At 44.0% G+C, this 22,950-nt stretch overlaps 1 protein-coding gene across 4 annotated transcripts in view; it reads right to left on the reverse strand.

Annotated features, from left to right (window-relative positions):
• The window catches only part of SSH2 (slingshot protein phosphatase 2), a 260,325-nt gene that overhangs the window by 46,453 nt on the left and 190,922 nt on the right, over positions 1-22,950 (reverse strand). The window contains exon 1 of one of the 4 annotated variants that reach the window (XM_073565424.1): positions 10,568-11,021. The exons of the other annotated variants lie outside the window; for them this stretch is intronic. Within the exon in view, the coding sequence (XP_073421525.1) occupies positions 10,568-10,749 (182 nt within the window). The 5' untranslated portion in view covers positions 10,750-11,021. Of the gene's footprint in view, positions 1-10,567; positions 11,022-22,950 lie in introns of those variants that run through there. 4 annotated transcript variants of the gene reach the window in all.

Genomic DNA, 22,950 nt, shown 5'->3' on the forward strand with positions numbered 1-22,950 from the left:
CACATAGACAAGTACAGTATACTAGGCCAAGTGCAGGGCCGAACCGGAAACAAAAAAAAAAAACGAATGGTCAATTAATTATTGCATTTTTTTTTTACTGAGCTTTTGGCACCTTGTGCTTTTTTTATTGCACTAAATTCTTCTATTTGCACCTGTTTATTGTTTTTTTGGGGGTGAAAGGAGAGTGGCATGGTGGGGTTTATGGTTTCCATCTGATTTATCATTAGTGACTTTTTGAAAAGATGAAAAATTTGCTGCAAATGTACTCCATTACCCCTCCTCCTCATCCACATGATTTTCTGTACACCAGAATTTTAATCAGCAATTTTTGCAATACTTGCAACTTTTTGCTTTAAAAAGTACCAAAAATGGTTAATGGCATAAAAAAGGAAAAGTGTCACTTTGATGAATTTGCCACAAAAACCATCAGTAAGTGCAACAAGAGAAAAAAAACGGAACGCAAATGATGAATTGGGCCTTAAGTGTCAAGAACAGATCACTGTTCTAACCAGGGATGTGGAGTTGGTAAGCCAAACCTCTGACCCCCGACTCCTCAATTTCCATGACACCGACTCCACCAAAATGGGCTACGACTCCACAACTCCGCAGCCCTTCCAGGGCTGTGGAGTCGGTAAGCCAAGCCGCCAACTCCTCAATTTCCATGACACAGACTCCGACAAAATGGCCTCAGACTCCGCTAAGCCAAACCTCAGTTGGTAAGCCAAACCTCCGACTCCTCAATTTCCATGACTCCAACTCCACAGCCCTGGTTCTAACAGTGTAAGACCGGTTTGACACGTCTATGGCTGCCTGGACCATACGCCAATATACTAGGTCCAATGTTGGCACTTTAGAGATGGAGAAAAGGACCCTGCATGTTGGGTTACAGATTTACGATCCTTTTGATCTATGGGAGATACACTGCTGTTAGAGGAGTTGGGCAGTGGCTATCTCAGAGAACAGAGGAAAGTTCAGCAGTGCGTCGGGTGTATATGGGGGGGGACTTGGTCAAACCATCGTTTAGCCCACAGCCACCTAATGTGTATGGAAGGGGGGCTTTAGATGGATTTTGAAACAATCAATCCAATTTACACAGACTCCTTAATGAGCTTTTGCCATCAAACAGAAGTTTATCTTGTTGTGTATCTAAAGCAACTCCCCTGGCCCCAGCAAATGAAGAAGTGCAGTAGCAAACAATGCAATGGCTGGTCTCATCAGATGTAAAAGCCAGGCACCAGCCTGCTGAGCCCCCTCATCAATACAATGAGATCTGGAACAATGACCGGAAAGATTTCCAAGAATCTGTGCTTCTGAGAAGATAAACCATGTGTTTAGGTCAACAGGCTCTTAACCACTGTCATGCTACAACACTTTTGAGGCTCTGCTGATTGACAATCCCAAGAACTTCACTTCACATACTTGGAAACCGACCATACATACAGCTGTGCGTTCTACTTATATAGTGATATATAGTAAGAAACATCCACTATAGAGACCATATGAAAGTACCGAACTACTGACCAGAAAATTACGCCAAAACTAGAGAATCTCATTAAACGCTGAGTTGACAACAGAGGCAGAGAACGAGCCTGATGTATATCATGTCTGGATTTCCCAAGGCGACTTTTCACTTACCCGGAAAGTTGAAGGATCCCCTCACTTACTGCGTGAAGAAAGAACATGACTGAGATCATCTTGACATGGTTTAAAATAAAATAGCGGCTTAGACAAGAATAGGGATTATAATGTCCTCGCCCATGACAAGGCACTCTATATTGTAATGCCACTCGTGGGTGACGGGATATGAATATGTACAGTTTTTGGGCACCAGTGAATAGCAGCCTACGGCTATTGTCCTTTGTCTTCTACCATCTGACCTGCTTATCATGCACAATTTCTTGTGTTGGTCAACAGATTCCTTGTTTCAGGTTTAAAAAAAATAAATAAAAAAACAACATCTTTGGCTCTTAGCGTGGTTAATAAAGAGGAAAAAAAAAAAAAAAAAAAAACTGCAATCAGAGCTTGTAATCGTAAAACTTTGTGAGCATAGGAGCAGTCTATGGGCCAAGTCTCAGCAATACAGCCTGGGGGAAAAGAAAAAATAAACTATTCGGTTAATGGTTAACGTGGAAACAAACCGTAGCTGTGTGGACAGGTGCACAAGGAACCGGCCAGCCATATGGATAAGTACAGGGGCAGCTAATGCCACTGATTTACTGCTCAGGCTGGCGGTCAGGGCTGCTGTCGGGGAGCCCCATACACATTATTAGTCAGATGGCTGATCCCAACTAGTCAGCTATGTGGTAATGTGCAAGTTTTAATGCGCTTATTAAACGGGGTTATATGGATACAAAAAGGGTTTGATTTTTCTTACCCCCTAGAAACCCTGTACAGCGACCTGTTAACTACTTACGAAACAGCATGCATATTTAGACCATGGGATAAATATGTGTAACCTTTACTTATGCACAGCTTTAATCAGTATCACAGGTTCACAGAAATGCTGCCTCCATGACATTTTCCTAGATATTACCCTTCGGGGCAAAAAATTTCTTGAAAACAGAATTCTAAGAATACTCTCTCTTGGATGAGTGTTCATTTCAACTCGTCAAGCCTGTACGACCAGTGCTGACCTGTGAGCTGTACAGCAAAATACACCAAAAACATAACCAAGTAAAAGACACTACACAACAAAATAGATAGAAAAAAGGAGAGACTTTCTCTACCTACATAGTATAAATCTGATGCCTGCCATCAGAATGCTGAACTCCATCGGAGGCCTCTGGGTTTATGTTCCGCACCTACGGGGGTCATGTACAATTGTTACAGCGGGTCAATGGCGACAGTTTGTAGCCAAAATCCAGAGCGACCAAAGAGATGCAGGCTTTGACCAACGACATTTAGAACTCTTTTTTTCCCCCACTCGTTTAGCTACAATGAGACAACCTCTTGACATGGTCTTGGTTTTTCAGGCAATTTGCTTGTTTAATAATGTTTGCAAATTACTTTACCCTTCAAAAAAAATAACTTACGTGTCACCCAATAGGTTTCAACCTTTCATCCAACTTGCTACCCACTGCCTGTTGTCAGGTGTAATCCATCACTATACTGAGAGACAGATCACAGGAAGTGGATCTTTGTCTTTGTACGGAGATTTCAGTTCTGTGCAGGAAATGGCAGAAGCAATACAAGCTGGGATGCAAAGGAAAGGAAGAGCAGCACTTATAGTGCTGGCAGCATTCTGATTAAGAAGAAACACCCATTTTAAAGTAGTGAATGGAACATTACAAAGCACCGGAACCAGGACAGATCCTGTACATATTAAACAAGTATAAGGGGGATGAGGACAGCAAGAACTTCAGTTTTGTGTACACAAGCAGTAAATTTGACTAATTTCTTGTACTGAAATATGCTCCAAAATGTGAATTGGGTTGTTTCTGGATCAGTATAACCCTGCATCTATTCAGTTTTATGGCACGCTTTGATGATCAGATATTAGGTGGACAAGTGTCTGGGAGTCACCCGACAAATATGCAAAATGCTCATTTGTTGAGAGATTGGCTCAATAATGCTAGAAGTTCCTTTTGTAATGGCAGCACATCGTTCTGTCCTGTGGACATAATATTGGTGATCACTCTGCCCCATCACTGTTAATAGACCGGTATTACTGAGCTGTTAAACAAGTGTGGGCCTCGTAAGGTGCACTGATGTACCGATTTACACCTACATGCACCATTACATAGCAGAACACCACATTTCTGTCCCAGACTGGCCCCATGTGAACATGACCCAAGAGCCCCGAGCTGTCCAGTACGTCACTTTACAATGGGTGTCAAATGTAACATGACTAAACACAGTTCTACCATGTGTGCTAACAAGTGACGCGTCTTGTATGACACCTCGCTGGGTAAACTGCACGGAAACACAGGACGTGATTAACAAGTCTGCTCGACTTTGCACTTGAGGTAATACTTTCTGCTCATAGGTCTGCGGGAGTAACATAACAAAGGAAGAAGCTGACACACTATACGGCCAATTACCAGGAATGATATGGCACCACGGCACAACGCTAATCCTCTCCTCACATAGGTGTCATGGCTTCCAACATTACCTGATCTATGACAGTCCATTGGGTAAGGAAACCTGAGGGATCCCATTCCAGGTTCATTTATGTTCCTGGAAAGCTGGGAAAAAAAACAAACAAAAAAACAAAAAACAAAAAAACAAAAAGACCCATGAGGTCCAACTACATCTAATGAGCAGACGTTGAAATCCTCCGATTCAAAACATTGCGACGTCCTATTGTGTCTGGTCATTGTGCCCCATTAAAGCCGGCCAGACCTCTGGTCTATGGCAAATCAGCCTTGTGTGAAAGACAGCATAAATCTGAAGCAGAGGGCTTGATCAGTTATATTGTTTTCTGGCACCCAGATAAAATGGGGCAAATTAGGCCTCATTCAAACGACATTTTTTTGCATCTGTGTCTGACTCCCGTAGTTCATGTACATGGCTGCATTAAGACACTGCTCGGTACAAGACAATACGTTCTCCATAGCGGTGAATGACCCTTTACTACTTTACTTACTAGCAGTTTCATACAGCTGCATATTCAGTAGGAAGAAATATATAATGTGGCATGCTCCAACACTATGTACAGAAGTATTCTTGTACTGAATTCACACGGTGCAATGTAGAAGCTTAGTGTATATACAGCAATCCCTGCTAGCCTTAATCCTGAGCTTAGGGTGAGCACCGCAATACATCACTAGATATGCTACATCAGTGGAGGTTCGGCCAATGTGACCCCCGCTGACCACCAAAACAGAACCCCCAAGTGCAAGTTGCATTTAAAATAAATGGAGCTAGCACCCAACAGTGACAGAAAAAGCAGAGCGCTTTTCACTGGTGTACCTCTTTAAGATATTCATCACCATTCCAGTAAATGGAAAATTTAATTAGCATCAAAAAGGATGGTCAGGATGTAAACCTTTCATAATCTTGATTTGCAGGCCAAAAACCATTCTAAAGAGGAAGCACAATATGCTGACCAAATACTGAAGATGACAGCGGCCTCCCGGAGAAGAAAGCATTGATTGCCTTGGTTATCTGCTAAAGGCCCCTTTACATTTAGCGATGCACCAGCAATCCCGACCAGCGATATGACCCACTAAATGATCGCTAGTGAGCTTCCACACAGGAAGATCTCACAGCAATGCAGCAGCGATCTAGCGGACGATACTTACCTTTCAGACGCGGCGATCCTGACGTCCTCCGTCCGCGTGTCACCAGCAGGAAGCGCCCGACGAGCAATGGAGCTTCCCGAAAAACAGACAGCGGGGGAGCCAGTCGGAGTTAAGTATCACACATAGCGATATCGCTGCTGCGTCACCAAATCGGTGATGCTTTAGCGATATCGCTATGTGTAAAACCCCCTTAAGAGGGGAAAACCAACCCAATGTCTCTTATTATGATCTAAAAATACCTATTGAGACCACAAAACTTTTAGGCTCCAGCAACAATATATTGACAAAAACGTTATTCAGACAACTTTGTTTTGTCTACCTGAAAAAAAAAAAAAAAATTCAACTGGATGTTTTTATTTTTTAACATTGAAAAGTCTATGGAAAACCTCTATTACATCCGTTTTTCTCCCATTTGAAAAGGATTCATTTTTTGATCACTGGAGGTAGAAAAAATAAATTTCATAAAACTACTGGACATGTGAACTTTCAAGTAATCAGCTATTTGACACTGAACCAGTAACAAAAAATATGGGAGAAAAAAACAGATGGCTAATTAACAGATCCATTTTCCACAGAATTCAATGTTAAAAAAAGCAAAACAAATCTAATCTAAAAGTTCTAACTGGATCCGTTCTAACTGATGATTACTGGCCATGTGAACACTGTGGATATAAAGCTTGAACGCCAAGGTCGCTCAAAGTGTTTCTATGTCGTCTTGGCCAAAAGGTTGCCACCTAAAAATCCAACCAAACAAAGATAACCAGCAGGTTACCTGGATACTGGATGCAGGCAAGGCCAAAGTAAAGAGTAAAACAGCACCGCTTGTATTGTCTTTCCATTCCACGGAGACAAATAAAAGCCTGCGGTTAGGTAAACTCAGCAATTAGCGCAGCTTATTCCCATTGGCTTTAAGTCAAGTCTAGACTACATACAGAAACACCTGCAGTCCTATGTAAAACGCAGGCAAGCTGCGATATATCCCCTTGAGTTGTTTCCAAGTGACAAGCTCGCCTTTGCTACATCTGTGAGATAAAGAGTAGCAATATTTCCCATCTTCCTCACCAAACCTATAGCTTTCCCACCATAGAGGAAGTCTGGTGCTACGAAAGTATCCAACAAGAGAAACATTCCACAAAAGAATTTGCAAATAAACAGGAAGCTGAAGATAGATAAGAGCGGAACAGTGTTAAAAAAAAAAAAAAAAAAAAAAAAAGAGGACAGGCGGACATATTTGAAGACTGTCCTCACAAAGGTCAGGTCCTTGAGAGGAGCCATGGATATGACGGCAAGACCAAGAACCAGGATTTATACCAAGCAGAAAAAGAGGGTCTGTTTTTATCAGAGAAATAAATGAAGACCATACTAATGAATTGTCAAACACTGCTAAACACTTACTTTCAGGGTTAATGCTTCGACACAATATCTAATGCCTAAGGGTATGTGCACACGTTGCGGATTGCTGTGCGGAATTTTCCGCGCGGAATCTGCATATTTTGGCTGAATCCGCAGGTCAAAATCCATGTGGATTTCGCCTGCGTTTTTACACCTGGAGATTCCTATAATGGAATGGGTGTAAAAACGCTGTGGAATCCGCACAAAGAATTAACATTCGGCAGAAATAAAAAATGCTGGGTTTCCGTGCGGATTTTTCTGCAGCATGCGCACAGCGTTTTTTTTCCCCCACTGAATAACATTGTACTATAAGTCACTTGCGGATCCGCAGCAAATCCGCAATGTGTGCACATGCCCCAAGAGATGCCAAGTTGTCATGCGCACAGTTATTGCAATAGCTTTGGACAGGGCACGACGCCACAGCAGACAGCGGCTGCAAAGAGAATTTCTCACCCTGGAGGACCGGTCATATCTGTGCATTGCATAGACAACATTGATTTCAATATGCCATACTCCTATTTCATCTATGGTAGTGCTACAGGGGGTTGAACGCTTGCTACTCCAGCAAATCCTATGTGATCACAGCAGGACATGATAGGATAAAATCAGATTATAAAGGACCCCAGCAAACAGGAGTTGTCCAATCATGAGTCACAGTGGAAATGATGGGAACCACATAAACCGCCCCTCTACGGCTCCTGGATGCTTGCAGCAGTCCTCCAGCAGGACATCCTGTTTCCAGAACAAAAAGCCAGGAATCCAGCAGAAAATTGCTCCATGTTTACAACAGCACACCTGATGTGAAATAGGGGAGTAATGGAAAAGCGTCCTGGTAGTATTTATAGGGGTTACCGGAAAACGTCAGGAAGAGGGAACACAATCTGCTCCTTCCATTTAAGAAGGGCCCATAAACCCACACAAAATAATGACTACTAATTGGTCATTTATTGTACAGCACAAGTGTGTGAACACTGCAAAACCAAGAGACACAAATTAGAGTAAACCTACATGGGCCCACCAGCAAGAGCGGCAGAATAAAAAGTTCTGAAGCAAAGAAAATGTATGTATGTATATTGTTATACACGTTATATAGGTATACACACACTACATAGCTACAATATATCACACACACACATATATATGGATTCATATGTAAATACATGGAGCCATCCAATGCCTCCGAGTTGTACTAGACATTTGATGCATGCAATAAAGAAACAAATACATCCATTGAGTCGCATTCTGTATCAATAGGAGTTTGTGACAAGCTTGCCTGAAGTGGGCATGAGGCTTGTACAAGATCTATTGTTCTATGTCTGAAACTATGTGCCCCGGGGACAAGCTCCCTGGGATGTGACCTAAGGAGGGAGAACAAGTAAAATTACAGCTAATAAGACCCCCGGCGGTAGCTGCACCGTTCTAGAACTGCTTTATTTTGCACGCTACAGTTCAGCACTTCTCCATTATCTGCCGCCTGCAATGGACAGGACATGAGGGGAGTGTCTGGACATTCATCAGCATTGAATTATTCTACTATTTTACATCACTGTCCCCATAGTACGGTACAGCACACAGGCACAATAGGAATCAGAGCTGAAGAGAAGATCCTTGGGGGGGAAAAAAACCCTGAGCAATCCCTGGTGAGGTGCATTGTCACAACCACATACAGAGTTCCTCCAACTAGTGACCCAGATTACTTATCACCCAGCCATGGTGACCAACCAGACCACAGATCGACCAGCTACAATCACCACTACACCACAGATCGACCAGCTACAATCACCACTAGACCACAGATCAACCAGCTAGTCACCACCAGACCACAGATCAACCAGCTACAGTCACCACCAGACCACAGATCAACCAGCTACAGTCACCATTAGACCACAGATCGACCAGCTACAGTCACCACTAGACCACAGATCGACCAGCTACAGTCACCACTAGACCACAGATCAACCAGCTACAGTCACCACTAGACCACAGATCAACCAGCTACAGTCACCACTAGACCACAGATCAACCAGCTACAGTCACCACTAGACCACAGATCAACCAGCTACAAACACCACTAGACCACAGATCGACCAGCTACAATCACCACTAGACCACAGATCGACCAGCTAGTCACCACTAGACCACAGATCAACCAGCTACAATCACCACTAGACCACAGATCAACCAGCTACAATCACAACTAGACCACAGATCGACCAGCTACAATCACCACTAGACCACAGATCAACCAGCTACAGTCACCACTAGACCACAGATCAACCAGCTAGTCACCACCAGACCACAGATCAACCAGCTACAGTCACCACTAGACCACAGATCGACCAGCTACAATCACCACTAGACCACAGATCAACCAGCTACAGTCACCACTAGACCACAGATCAACCAGCTACAATCACCACTAGACCACAGATCAACCAGCTACAGTCACCACTAGACCACAGATCAACCAGCTACAATCACCACTAGACCACAGATCGACCAGCTACAATCACCACTAGACCACACATCAACCAGCTACAGTCACCACTAGACCACAGATCAACCAGCTACAATCACCACTAGACCACAGATCAACCAGCTACAGTCACCACTAGACCACAGATCAACCAGCTACAATCACCACTAGACCACAGATCAACCAGCTACAATCACAACTAGACCACAGATCGACCAGCTACAATCACCACTAGACCACAGATCGACCAGCTACAATCACCACTAGACCACACATCAACCAGCTACAGTCACCACTAGACCACAGATCAACCAGCTACAATCACCACTAGACCACAGATCGACCAGCTACAATCACCACTAGACCACAGATCAACCAGCTACAGTCACCACTAGACCACAGATCAACCAGCTACAGTCACCACCAGACCACAGATCAACCAGCTAGTCACCACCAGACCACAGATCGACCAGCTACAGTCACCACTAGACCACAGATCGACCAGCTACAATCACGACTAGACCACAGATCGACCAGCTACAATCACCACTAGACCACACATCAACCAGCTACAGTCACCACTAGACCACATATCAACCAGCTACAATCACCACTAGACCACAGATCAACCAGCTACAGTCACCACTAGACCACAGATCAACCAGCTACAATCACCACTAGACCACAGATCAACCAGCTACAATCACCACTAGACCACAGATCGACCAGCTACAATCACCACTAGACCACACATCAACCAGCTACAATCACCACTAGACCACAGATCAACCAGCTAGTCACCACCAGACCACAGATCAACCAGCTACAGTCACCACTAGACCACAGATCGACCAGCTACAATCACGACTAGACCACAGATCGACCAGCTACAATCACGACTAGACCACAGATCGACCAGCTACAATCACGACTAGACCACAGATCGACCAGCTACAGTCACCACTAGACCACAGATCAATAATGAAGGTTATGCTCACAATGAGGGGTTTTTTTGCTTTATGAAGTGGAAAAAAAGCTTCAGGAATCTATTATGTTGAGATTCTCTTTTCCGAAGAGTCCTTTGCAGCCTTCTGATTGGACACTGATCAGCTCAAATTCCATCAGGATCCTCCAAGAAATGACCTAAAAAAAAAGCCCCAAAAACTCCTAATTATAGCACAAGTGGATTCCCCATAGGAATGAATAGGAGGAATTTTCCAAGAGTTATTGGGAAAGAAGTTGATCACAGATAAGAAAACCAGACCACTGATCACTGAAGCCGATCACCAGGGACCACAGATCAGTCACACATACCACTGGTTCAACCAGACCCCAGATAACCGAACTTTAGTCCGGATCGAGCGCCCCGATCAGCAGGACACAGAGGAGCCGTCACCGACCATCAGATCACACAGGACTGCGCGGTCCCAGGCTGAGCACGTCGCCGGCCACTTACAGCTGGTGGATGGTGTTCTGGGAGATCACGGCATTTTCGGAGAAGTGAGGGATCATCTTCCCCCCGCAGGTGGCACAGAGGTGGCCGCTTCCTTCCTGCCTGTCCCCGGGTGACTTGCTGCTCACTGTCATGGGGACCCGTCCTGCAGCGCTGCCCGCCCTGCTCTGCCCGCACCGGCACATAAGCTCAGCGGCAGCCGCTGCCTTCCTGCCCGGTGCTCCGGCTGCACATCCCGCGGAGAGGTCACTTATGGTGGAAACTTGTGGCGGCGCCCGGAGCGGCCGGTGCGCGGTGACACGTGAGTGCGCTCACTGCTGGCCGCCGGGGAACAGGGGCAGGAACAAGTCCGAGCACAGAGCCCCGAGCTGACACAGGCCAGCCTGAGCCCGGCACACTGCGCCTCCTCCCTGCCGCCCCGGCTCCAGCTGCCGCGCATGCGCAGCTCACCCTCAGTCCACCACCTCCTCCTGCTCCCGGGTGAGGGGGCAATTCACCACTATCCCCACTGCTGCCCTCGTAGGATTTGGCATAAATGGGAAAACACCATTGCAGTGTAAGATACAGATTTGGAGACAACGATCACAGAAATGGATCCAGCAGGACGGACATGTATCAGCATTCCTTTTAAATTTTCCACTCACAATTCTGACAACAGGACACCAAAAAAACATTCCCCCAATAGAGTATCGGGCCGAAAAACTTCTGATCACTTGAATTAGTATTTTGCTGTACAGGGCAACGACAATGTGTAAAGGCGCGTCTAAAAATCAGCGGGGATTCAGATGTCAGACCCCACATGGATAGGGACACTATGGCGGCATAGGACACCCTCAGATATAGAGACGGATCTACATTTAATATTTCGATATTCAATAAAACTGACAAATGCATCTTCACTATCTACTGCCTCAGTGGTAATGCATTGCTATGCACGTGCAAAAATGTTCAAAAATTGTGCTGATAGAGATATATATAGATATATATATATAGATATATATACACACACACACACACACACACGTGGACAAAAATTGGTGGTAACCTTGCGATAGGCCGGGGCCACACAACCGTAGATTCTGTCATCTGAGAGAATCAAGTCCATTATGGTCCTGACACTCCGATCAGACTATGTGAGAAGATGGAGAACAAAATATCTCCTTTGTGTGAGGCCGCCAAAAAAGGTCATCAGCGTACACACACTCATTAACTTGCATGGGCAAGAGCGATTGGAATATTGGATCAAACTTTGAACGCTGAGATTTTTTTTGGCCGAGGGAGAAAAAAAAAAAAAAGTCAAACATGTGCCCCATAGCGCATCATTGGTCCGAGTGTGACCCGCTGTTGTTGGATCGCCATCAGACTGACAATACGGTGGGTACGAGTGTGAGACATTAAAGAAAAGCCCACAATAGCAAGAACATGTAACTGAAGAGTCATTTTTAGTTTACATTTCCTGAATATCAACTAATAAAAATCAGACATTGCTTTGAAAAGAAAAAGAAATAATGAAAGATTGCCAGGACAAATATGATGGCTTTTTTTAAATTAATATTTACTATTTTGAGGCAAATCGCTGCAATCCAAGTATTTCTGTGACTCTCGATCAGACGTCTGCACTAGTCCACAGGTATTTTGTTTCACTCCTCGTAAACAAACTGCTTCAGCTGTCTCAGGCCTCATTCACACATCAGTATTTGTATGCCAAAACCAGAAGTGTCTCCAAAACACAGAACAGGTGTCAATTTTTCAATTATATAGCTTTTCTGTTCCACTCCTGGCTTTGGCATACAAAACATTGATGCAAACTACTGACCAAATACTGATGTGTGAATGAGGCTTCAAGTGTGAAGGTGCCTTCTCGAGAAATCAGGTTTCAGCTCCCATAGATGTTCATAGGATTTAGATAAGGGATCATAGAAGTCACTTTAGAAGAGTCCATTGCTTTACTCTTAAGCCCCCGTTACACACTGCGATATCGCTAGCAATATCGCTGTAAAGTCACCGATTTTGTGACGTTGCAGCGATATTGCTAGCGATATCGCTGCATGTAATACCTCCGACCGGCTCCCCCGCTGGTTATCGCTGATCGTGCGAGAAGCTCCTGGACCATTCCTCGTCGGTCACTTCCTGCTGCGCTTCCTGTGGCGCCGACGAGCGACGCGTGGAGCCGGGCGGGAGGACGCAGGATCGCCTCGTCTGACAGGTAAGTAGCGACCCCCGTCCCCTGCGATGTCGCTAGTGAGATCTGCCTGTGTGGCAGCTCACTAGCGACCACCTAGCGATGCACCAGCGATCCTGACTGCGTCATATCGCTGGTCGGGATCGCTGGTGAGTCGCTAGGTGTAACGGTACCCTTAGCCATTCTTGGATGTTTTTAGTGTTTTTTTTTCACCTATTATGGTGAACTATGACCAGTGACTTGGATCAAGCTTTCTAACACTAGGCAGCGCATTTTGTTCTGAAAAGCCTCGCTGGTCTTGAAATGTTATTGTACACGGCACAGATTCAAGTCACACTGTGCCGAATGCATGAAATCAGAGCAAAACATAACCATGCCTCCTCCATGTTTCACAGTAGGTACAATCTTTTTTCTTTGTTTACTTCATTTTCGGGTCTGTGAACAATGGTCTGCTGTGACTTGCCAAAAAGCTCCAGCATGGTCTTATCTGACCAAATGATGTTCTCTCAGAAGCTTTGTGGCTTGTCAATATGCATTTTTTCTAATTCCAGGCTCACTTTTTTAGGATTTGCTTTCAACAGTGGATTTCTCCTCAGTCAACTTCTATGACTTCAACTTCTATCCACTATGGCCAAAACAGCGGCAGAAGGTGGGATCTGACACTGATGTACTTTGAAGTTCACCTCTAATCTCTTTGGAAGTTGTTCTGGGCTTTTTTGTTACTACTCGTATTTGTCCCTTCAACTGGTCATCGATTTTCCTCTTGTGGCCTCGTTGAGGGAAGTTGGCTACTTTAGACTGTAAACTATTTTAACAGGAAAATCAAGCTGTTTGGAGATGGTTTTATAGCCTTTAACTTAAAGATGTTTCTCTACAATTTTCTTTATAATCTTCTGAGACTCTCCTTAGCTTTCTTTGGCCCAGTGTGGTATACACCATAATACCAAACAGCACAATGACTACTTTTCACTCTTTAAATAGGCAGACTGACTGATCACAAGTTTGTAGAAACCTATAATGTTAATTACACAGCTTTATTTAAACATGTCTTTATAACTCTTTATAAGTAAAGTTATTTTCAATCTTTTCTAGGTGTAAGGGTACCGTCACACTTGACGACGCACCAGCGATCCCGACAACGACGCGACCTGGTAGGGATCGCTGATGCGTCACTACGAGGTCACCAGTGAGATGTCAAACAGTCAGATCTCAATAGCGACACAGCAACGATACGGAACGATACGACGGTCGTTGAGGTCGTTCATCGTTGTCCCTGTCAAACACAGCGATGCATGCTGGCCAGCGGGACACCAGCGATCAAAAAAATGGCCCAGGACATTCGTGCACAATCAGCGACATCGCAGCAGGGGCCCAATCGCCGCTATGTGTCACACGTAGCAAGATCGCAGGCGAGATCGCTGTTGCGTCACAAAATAGGTGACGCAACAGCAATTTTGCTAGCGATCTCGCTATGTGAGACGGGGCTTAACATCATTTTTTGTCCAGGCAATTTGTATTAGTTTATTATCACTGTTTTACATTTGTTTATTATTTTTTACTTTGACAGAAAGGTACCAACAATTTTGGACACATTTAATGTCAACTGTTGGGAGTTCATTTTCCCCTTCATTACTGAGGCCCGAGGAACTCCCTCTTCTGGTAAAGAAAGGTAGTGAGCCTGATTATCAAACACCTGAGGCTGATGATGATGACTGGCTGAGTGGAGTTACTGACTGGATATAAGGCTGCCGACGCCCTTCTGCCCTGCGGGTGATTTCTCTGTGGGATCCTTGGAGACCAGTCTGAATTCCTGCTCCTCTGAAGCTAAGTTTGCTGCTCGGCCTGGTGCTTTGACTTTGTTTTGCTTTGTTTTTCTGGATTTCTGCCATTCCCTGCTGGGGTGTGCTGAATTCATTTAGCTCTGTCTTCTGAAAATACCTGAGTGCTGATTTAGTTTTTGAAGCCTAGCTGCTTCAGGGCCTTTTTCATATCAGCTTGTTGGCTTATGTCTTTGATAGGGTTTTGGCAGATTGCAGACAGCAGCCTTCCTGTCCTTTCCTATCTAGGTAGTTGTGGGGCCTCGTCTTTGCTCAGTCTATCTTTCTGTCTGTGTTAGTATTTTCATCTTGCTTCACTGTCATTATATGTTGGGGGCTGCCTATTGCTTTGGGGTCTGCTCTGGGGCAGTTTAGATTTCCCCTTTCTTTCTTTAGGCCTATGTACTTCTCCGGCTGTGATCGAGGGGTCTAGGGCATCGTAGGAACCCCCCACGGCTACTGCTAGTTGTGTTGATAGGTTCAGGGGTCTGCAATCTGATAGTTGCCAACTTCTCTGGTTTTCTGGACTTAGCTTGTATTTCTGCTTTTGCCTCCTACGGTGACTCAATTCATAACAGTCAACCGTGTTTTTAGTGGGCAACACCTTTGCTAGCGGTAGCAGGCCAAGAAAAATCTCGACATTTGGGCAACTTCCGGCTGAGGTCATATTGCTGGGTTACTAATAAAATATTAAATTGGCTCCTGAAGTGGCCAAACTGGTTCCCATATAGTACCTTATTACGTCCATCTCGTAGGGAATTGCATAAACCCAGATTCTTTGTTGTATAATTATTATCAGAATTGGAGTCTAAGTGGAACATGATGAGAATTTGGATATTGCAACAGGTAACCTGCAGGTACACAACATTGCTATGCTGTGTTCCCTTCACACACATGATTAGCAGAGTCAGATAAATGAATGTTAAGCTGACAGCTATCTAAGTATATCGGCACCTTAAAGGAACTGTCAGCACAAAATGACTGTTTAAAGTATGTATTTGGTTTGGACTTTCAGTTTGTGCTGACAGAGTCCCTTTAAGTATAAGAACTCATCTTATTTTCTGGGGACGGTGCACATCTGAAGATTGACAGTTCAGACCAGTGGCATGGTCTCGCCGTTGGTCTGCACTGTGCACTGTCTCAAGCAGAGGCAGCTTCAAATATACAGCATCAGAGGAGTGCCAGAAAACATCAGGGCATGACTTACAAGAGTGCATTGCTTGCCTAGGAAACAAACCACCTCTGATACACTGCAGAGGTGGCTGGTAACCTAGGTAACTAGTATGAAACTATGGAATTAAAAATCCCTCTTGTTATGATTCGGTCACCAAGGAGGATTACCGGGAATCAGCTAAGCAACCAGGAAACCAGAAAGGTTGGCAACTTAGCGGATTGCAGACCCCTAAACCTAACAACACAACTAGCATTAGCCGTGGGACGTGCCTACGATGCCCTAGACACTTCGGCACAGCCAAAGAGTTAAGTAAGCCTAAAGCAAGAAAGGGGAAAGCTAAACTGCCCCGGAGTAGAACCCCAAAGGAATAGCTAGCCCCCAAACATATATTGTCGGTGAGACAAGATGGGGCACAAACGCTGGCAGAAAATAGAGTGAGCAAATGTTGGGGCCCAAACTGTCTAGATAGGACAGGACAGAAAAGCTACTGTCTGCAATCACGCAAAAACCCTAAAAAATCCAACACGTCTGATATGCAAAAACACTGAGGCCACACGACCGCTCCCCCACTAGATCAGCATTCTGGGGTGAACTGGAAGCAGAGCAAAAGATACGAATATAACAGGGAATTAGCAATACTGAAAAGAAAGACATAAGCTGTGATATATGAGCGGGGTCCAGCACAAATCCCAGCATGGAATAATGCTGAACCCACACAGCAAAGCAGAGAAAGGCAAAAACTATTTCAAACGCAAAAAGATTCCAGCAAACAAATAACTTATCTGAATGATGCAAGACCAAGGAGGGGAAAAAGCAGACTTCACAATACACAGGAAGAGAAACCAAATCACCAGCAGCAACTGAAGGAAGCTTGCTCACTTAAATCCTCCCAGTCAGTAACCCCTGACTTCCAATCATCGTCTTCAGGTGATAGACTTCTGTCAACACGAGCAGCTCCACTACCCGCATCAACCACCAGAGGGAGCCCCGACTCAGACGTCAGATCAAGAGAGTTCACAACACCCTCTGTTCTTGAGAAGAGAGTATGTATTCTTATTAAGAAATAAACTGTAAAGTTGCTCGTTTTTCCAAGCACTTTTCAATTTTATCAACATGAGGCAATCTCTAACACACCCAGATATTGATAATCAGACCCTGAAACAATTTTTTTCAGTTATGGTATATTCACAAGGCAGATTTCTTGCAGAACACCACCAGTAAAACGAAGACGCTATTTACAAAATGTGTGTGCCGATGGGCAAGTTCGAAGGCTGCAAGTCACGCCAATGTCTCTCAGCTCCCTCACGGCTTTGTTGTGTCTGACGTGTAAAACAGCGCCATCTTTGTTCACAGGTTGGTTTGGGTTTTGCAGCGCTACCCATTTCAAATTAATGGGGCTGAACTGTGAGTCCAACCAAACCACAGACGAGTACTACAGTTTCTGAAAGCATAAAGAGAAACAAAAAAACAAAAACTCCTTTAAGAGTGTGTCTTTTCAGCGATTGTCTTAAGTTCTATAAGAGCGGGTTTTCTGACTGTGAATCTCGACAGTGTGAATAGTGAAGGAAGGATTGTTCAGGTGTCGTATTGTATAACAGGGCAGAAATCTTTTCAATAAAATCTCAATAAGTATACATATGAAGCTGGGGGGATATTTATAGTTTGCTGTACGCGGGGCATTGTATAAGAAAAGCATTTCAGGCTACCAAGGGTTTTCATATTATTCTATTCATGGCGACAGAGCGAGCATGCGGCGCAGGGCTTTCAATCAGCCTTCACAATGACGCCATGCAGAGGTTGGCATGGGCTGATTAGAAGATCACCATCTGGAATCTGAACTGGATTTACATAACACCAGATTACTGTATATTGCCGTGTTTCAGATAACAAAATCTTTGGCCGTGCAACCTGTCATCGTGCAGCCCCAGCCTAAGGGCTCATTCAGACTATTTTCACGTATGAGAAAATTGGTCTGTGTTTCATCAGTTTGGTTTGTTTTTTTTTTTAAATCAGTGTCAAGAGTTTCAGTTTTTATCATCATCAGCCTTTAGTCCAAGTCCCATCAGTTTTTCTTGGAATGGAAACAGACAGTTTATTCATCTTTTCCTATCTAGCAGTCTGTGAAAAACAGACAGAATATGGATGGCCTACAAGCGATGTCTGATTTTTTTTTTGTCACAGACTTGCATTGCCGGTTTGGATCAGACACAAGGATCAATATTGGATCGGTTTCCATAATTTTGCATTGAAAAATCATGGACATGTGAACGGCGCCATTCACTATTCCACAGGGTTTCATCTGTAAAAAACAAAGATGGCACTCTTAAACAAAAACGTCCGTCATATAGAGTTCCTAGAGCATCCTGATAGTAGAGTATTCCTGATCCTAGATTAGTTCCTAATAGTCTTTGTAGCAATACTGCAGGGAAAAAAAAAAAACGCATGGCCAGACACAATTTTAGCTAGTGATAATTGCCAATGGCAGGTAGTCTCAGAAGAGGGCTAAAAGTTTCCAAGCAGAGTTGAGCAGATTTTTCAAAATTCGGTTCAGATTGCGATCGGCGGTGAATACTGAATTTACAATGATCACCAAGCACAGGCGAGCGTCAATGGGAGTAGAAATGAACGAATATGTTCGGAATCGATCGTCAAACATAAAATCGGCATAAATAGGTTCACCAATATGGCAAATTCAGATTCGGCGACTGATTCCGACCATATTTGCTCAACTTTAATCCTAACACACTCAGATAAATGGCTCATGAGTGCTAATATAGGAAATATATTGTTGCTTGGTTAGTGTTATAATCTAGTGATGAGGGAATGTGCTAGGACAAGGTTTGATCTGAGCACACTCGGGTGTTATCAGAATATCTTGTCTGTGCTCGTATATTACGTTCCAGTCTCTGCGGCTGCATGTCTCGCAGATGTTTGACAGCCTCAACACATGTGGGGATTCCCTAACAAACAGGAAATCCGGGCATTGTTGCGGCTGTCTAACAGGCACAAATCATGCAACCGCCGGGACTCGAACATATTATCCGAGCCACAGAAGATACTCGGATAACCCGTTATTTGAACACATTCACTCATTACTACTATTATTCTGCTGTTCACTGCCCCGACAATAGGGTCTTCTGTATAGTTAATGTCACTGCACATCTGTTCTTCATGTGGACTGATCTGTTTGCATATCCTACCGCACAGACCATGGACATGCGGTCTGCTCCCATGTCTATGTACCGCACGTACTCCTGCATGTGAGGGCAGGACTGCGAGACAAACTAAAAATTGTTTCCAAGAAATTTGCCGAAGTGTCAAATGGTCTGTGACAACTGGCGGAATATTAAGAGAAAAGTAGGAATCCTAAGGATACGTTCCCACGATCAGGACGTCGTAGCCCTTTGGAAGCAGGGTATTTTCGCTGCGTTCTAATCACGCAGGTAAGTCCGCATGTGTTCACGGAACAATGCGGATTCACCGCATCCAAAACAGTTCTATTGTGGAAAATGACATGCTGCGGCTCGTAAACCCGCGTCATGGGTGAGTTTACGCAAACAGAAGCACAGTGGGCATTTCTATAAATCCCATACAGTGTGCTTATAATGTACAAGGCAACGCAAGTGCGCTGCATCCAAAACACTGCTATTCCTGATCATGGACCGGTACCCCAAGAGTCTCTGTCCACGGCAAAAATGTAGAGATTTTGTGGCTGCAGATTTTCCCTTAGAATTGCAGATAGAACTAGAGACATTTACTTTGTTGATGAGAACGAGCTGGAGACTTACGCCAAGGACTGATAGAAATACTTCCGAGCACAAGAATAAAGGAGGAGCCGTGCTACGAGCAGTTTAGCTTGGCTTCCAGCACATGATCAGCAGCTGATACAACATCCACGACCCCTCACTTTGATGCCTGAAGAAACAATAAAAGCTGCAGTGCCTGTAATGCGAAAAGTGTATTATTCACTTTTAAAATTGTGAGAAAATACAAGAGCGGTTTCTATAACGAACTATTCCCACCACAGACCCAACAGATGGGACATATCTGTGATGGAAATACCCCTTCAAGAGGGCATCTTAGAACAAAAAAAAAAAACCCTTGTGTTGAAGGTATATCAATAACAAGGAGGGGAAAAAATAAGCAGCATGTACATGAGAGGTCAGATCTCACTCACTTTGCTGGTACTGTAAAATGCTGCATTTTTTATTCCATGCAAAAAAAAAAAAAAACACAAACAAACGCAGAGTGTGAACAAGCCCTTCAGTAGGAGGTTCAAAAATTCACTGTAAATTAACAGGAAAATCCTCCTGTGTGATATGCTTGTTATGCTGCGGTTTCACCACCGTTTCATTTCTGCTGCATTGAAAGGGGATGTCCCCTGCGACATGAAGGGACAACGTTACACGGCGACATTGCTGGATTTGTGGCCACAGGTTTATCGTGATTGCAAACATACAAACCCAGTGTTGCAACCTAGCTGGAATTTTTTTTCCTATTAGTTGAACAACTACATTTACCTAGATTGTAAGGACATATACCTGAGCTAGCTGTATACACCCAACCTTAAGGCTGGTTACATGATCACTATATTTAATGAATAGTAGGACAGAGGACAGCAGGCATTAGGGGCGTTCATTACTTATAACAGTGCCGTGCGGAGATCTCAAGCCTCTACATGACTGCAGATATTTCACTACGCCATTGTTTTAGGTCAACAGACATGTTGTGAAATTTTTCATTATTGCCCTCCTAGTGAATATACAGGGAATTTGCAGCATATCAATACACACTAATACATATATATATATATATATATATATATATATATACACATATATACACACATATATACACACACACACACACACACACACACACAGTACAGACCAAAAGTTTGGAGACACCTCATTCAAAGAGTTTTCTTTCTTATCATGACTATGAAAATTGTAGATTCACTCTGAAGGCATCAAAACTATGAATTAACACATGTGGAATTATATAATTAACAAAAAAGTGTGAAACAACTGAAAATACATGTCTTATATTCTAGGCTCTTCAAAGTAGCCACCTTTTGCTTTGATTACTGCTTTGCACACTCTTGGCATTCTCTTGATGAGCTTCAAGAGGTAGTCACCGAAAATGGTCTTCCAACAGTCTTGAAGGAGTTCCAGAGATGCTTAGCACTTGTTGGCCCTTTTGCCTTCACTCTGGTTCACACTTCTCGATTGCGTTCAGGTCTGGTGACTGTGGAGGCCAGGTCATCTGGCGTAGCACCCCATCACTCTCCCTCTTGGTCAAATAGCCCTTACACAGCCTGGAGGTGTGCTTGGGGTCATTGTTCTGTTGAAAAATAAATGATGGTCCAACTAAACACAAACCGGATGGAACAGCATGCTGCTGCAAGATGCTGTGGTAGCCATGCTGGTTCAGTATGCCTTCAATTTTGAATAAATCCCCAACAGTGTCACCAGCAAAGCACCTCCTCCATGCTTCACTGTGGGAACCAGGCATCTAGAGTCCATCCATTCACCTTTTCTGCGTCGCACAAAGACACGGTGGTCGGAACCAAAGATCTCTAATTTGGACTCATCAGACCAAAGCACAGATTTCACCTGGTCTAATGTCCATTCCTTTTGTTCTTTAGCCCACACAAGTCTCTTCTGCTTGTGGCCTGTCTTTAGCAGTGGTTTCCTAGCAGCTATTTTACCATGAAGGCCTGCTGCACAAAGTCTCCTCTTAACAGTTGTTGTAGAGATGTGTCTGCTGCTAGAACTCTGTGTGGCATTGACCTGGTCTCTAATCTGAGCTGCTGTTAACCTGCGATTTCTGAGGCTGGTGACTTGGATGAACTAATCCTCCGCAGCAGAGGTGACTCTTGGTCTTCCTTTCCTGGGACGGTCCTCATGTGAGCCAGTTTCTTTGTAGCGCTTGATGGTTTTTGCCACTGCACTTGGGGACACTTTCAAAGTTTTCCCAATTTTTCGGACTGACTGACCTTCATTTCTTAAAGTAATGATGGCCACTCGTTTTTCTTTACTTAGCTTAGCTGCTTTTTTCTTGCCATAGTACAAATTCTAACAATCTATTCAGTAGGACTATCACCTGTGTATCCACCAGACTTCTGCACAACACAACTGATGGTCCCAACCCCATTTATAAGGCAAGAAATACCACTTATTAAACCTGACAGGGCACACCTGTGAAGTGACAACCATTTCCGGTGACTACCGCTTAAAGCTCATCAAGAGATTGCAAAGAGTGTGCAAAGCAGTAATCAAACCAAAAGGTGGCTACTTTGAAAAACCTAGAATATAAGACTTATTTTCAGTTGTTTCACACTTTTTTGTTAATTATATAATTCCACATGTGTTAATTCATAGTTTTGATGCCTTCAGAGTGAATCTACAATTTTCAAAGTCATGAAAAGAAAGAAAACTCTTTGAATAAGGTGTGTCCAAACCTTTGGTCTGTACTATACATACATACACATGCAATATATATATATATATACACATACACACAAAAAATACGCTAAAAAAATAAAGGGAACACTAAAATACCACATCCTAGATAGGTCTACATGAAATTTTCCAGTTGCAAATTTTTATTCATTGCATTGTGGAATGTGTTCAGGTTCATAATAATAGAACATCATTATTAATGTTAGTCAAAATGAATATCCCATGGAAGTCTGGATTTGGAATGATACTCAAAATCAAAGTGGAAAATCAAATTAGAGGCCGATCCAACAGTGGAAATGCCTCATGACAAGGAAAAGATGCTCAGTATTGTGTGTGTCCTCCACGTGCCTGAATGACCTCCCTACTGTACAATGCCTGGGCATGCTCCTGATGAGGTTGCGGATGGTCTCCTGAGGGATCTCCTCCCCGACCTGGACTAAAGCATCCGCCATTCCTGGACAGTCTGTGGTGCAACATGACGTTGGTGGATGGAGCGAGACATGATGTCCCAGACATGCTCAATTGGATTCAGGTCTGGGGAACGGTCGGGCCAGTCCATAGCTTCAATGCCTTCATATTGCAGGAACTGCTGACACACTCCAGCCACATGAGGTCTGACATTATCGTGCATTATGAGGAACTCGGGGCCAACCGCACCAGCATATGGCCTCACAAGGGGTCGGAGGATCTCATCTCTGTACCAAATGGCAGTCAGGGTACCTTTGGCTAGCACATAGATGGCTGTGCGG

Source organism: Dendrobates tinctorius, unplaced genomic scaffold (assembly GCF_039654945.1).
Source record: "Dendrobates tinctorius isolate UK_male_01 unplaced genomic scaffold, ASM3965494v1 ptg000016l, whole genome shotgun sequence".
Lineage (NCBI taxonomy): Eukaryota > Metazoa > Chordata > Amphibia > Anura > Dendrobatidae > Dendrobates > Dendrobates tinctorius.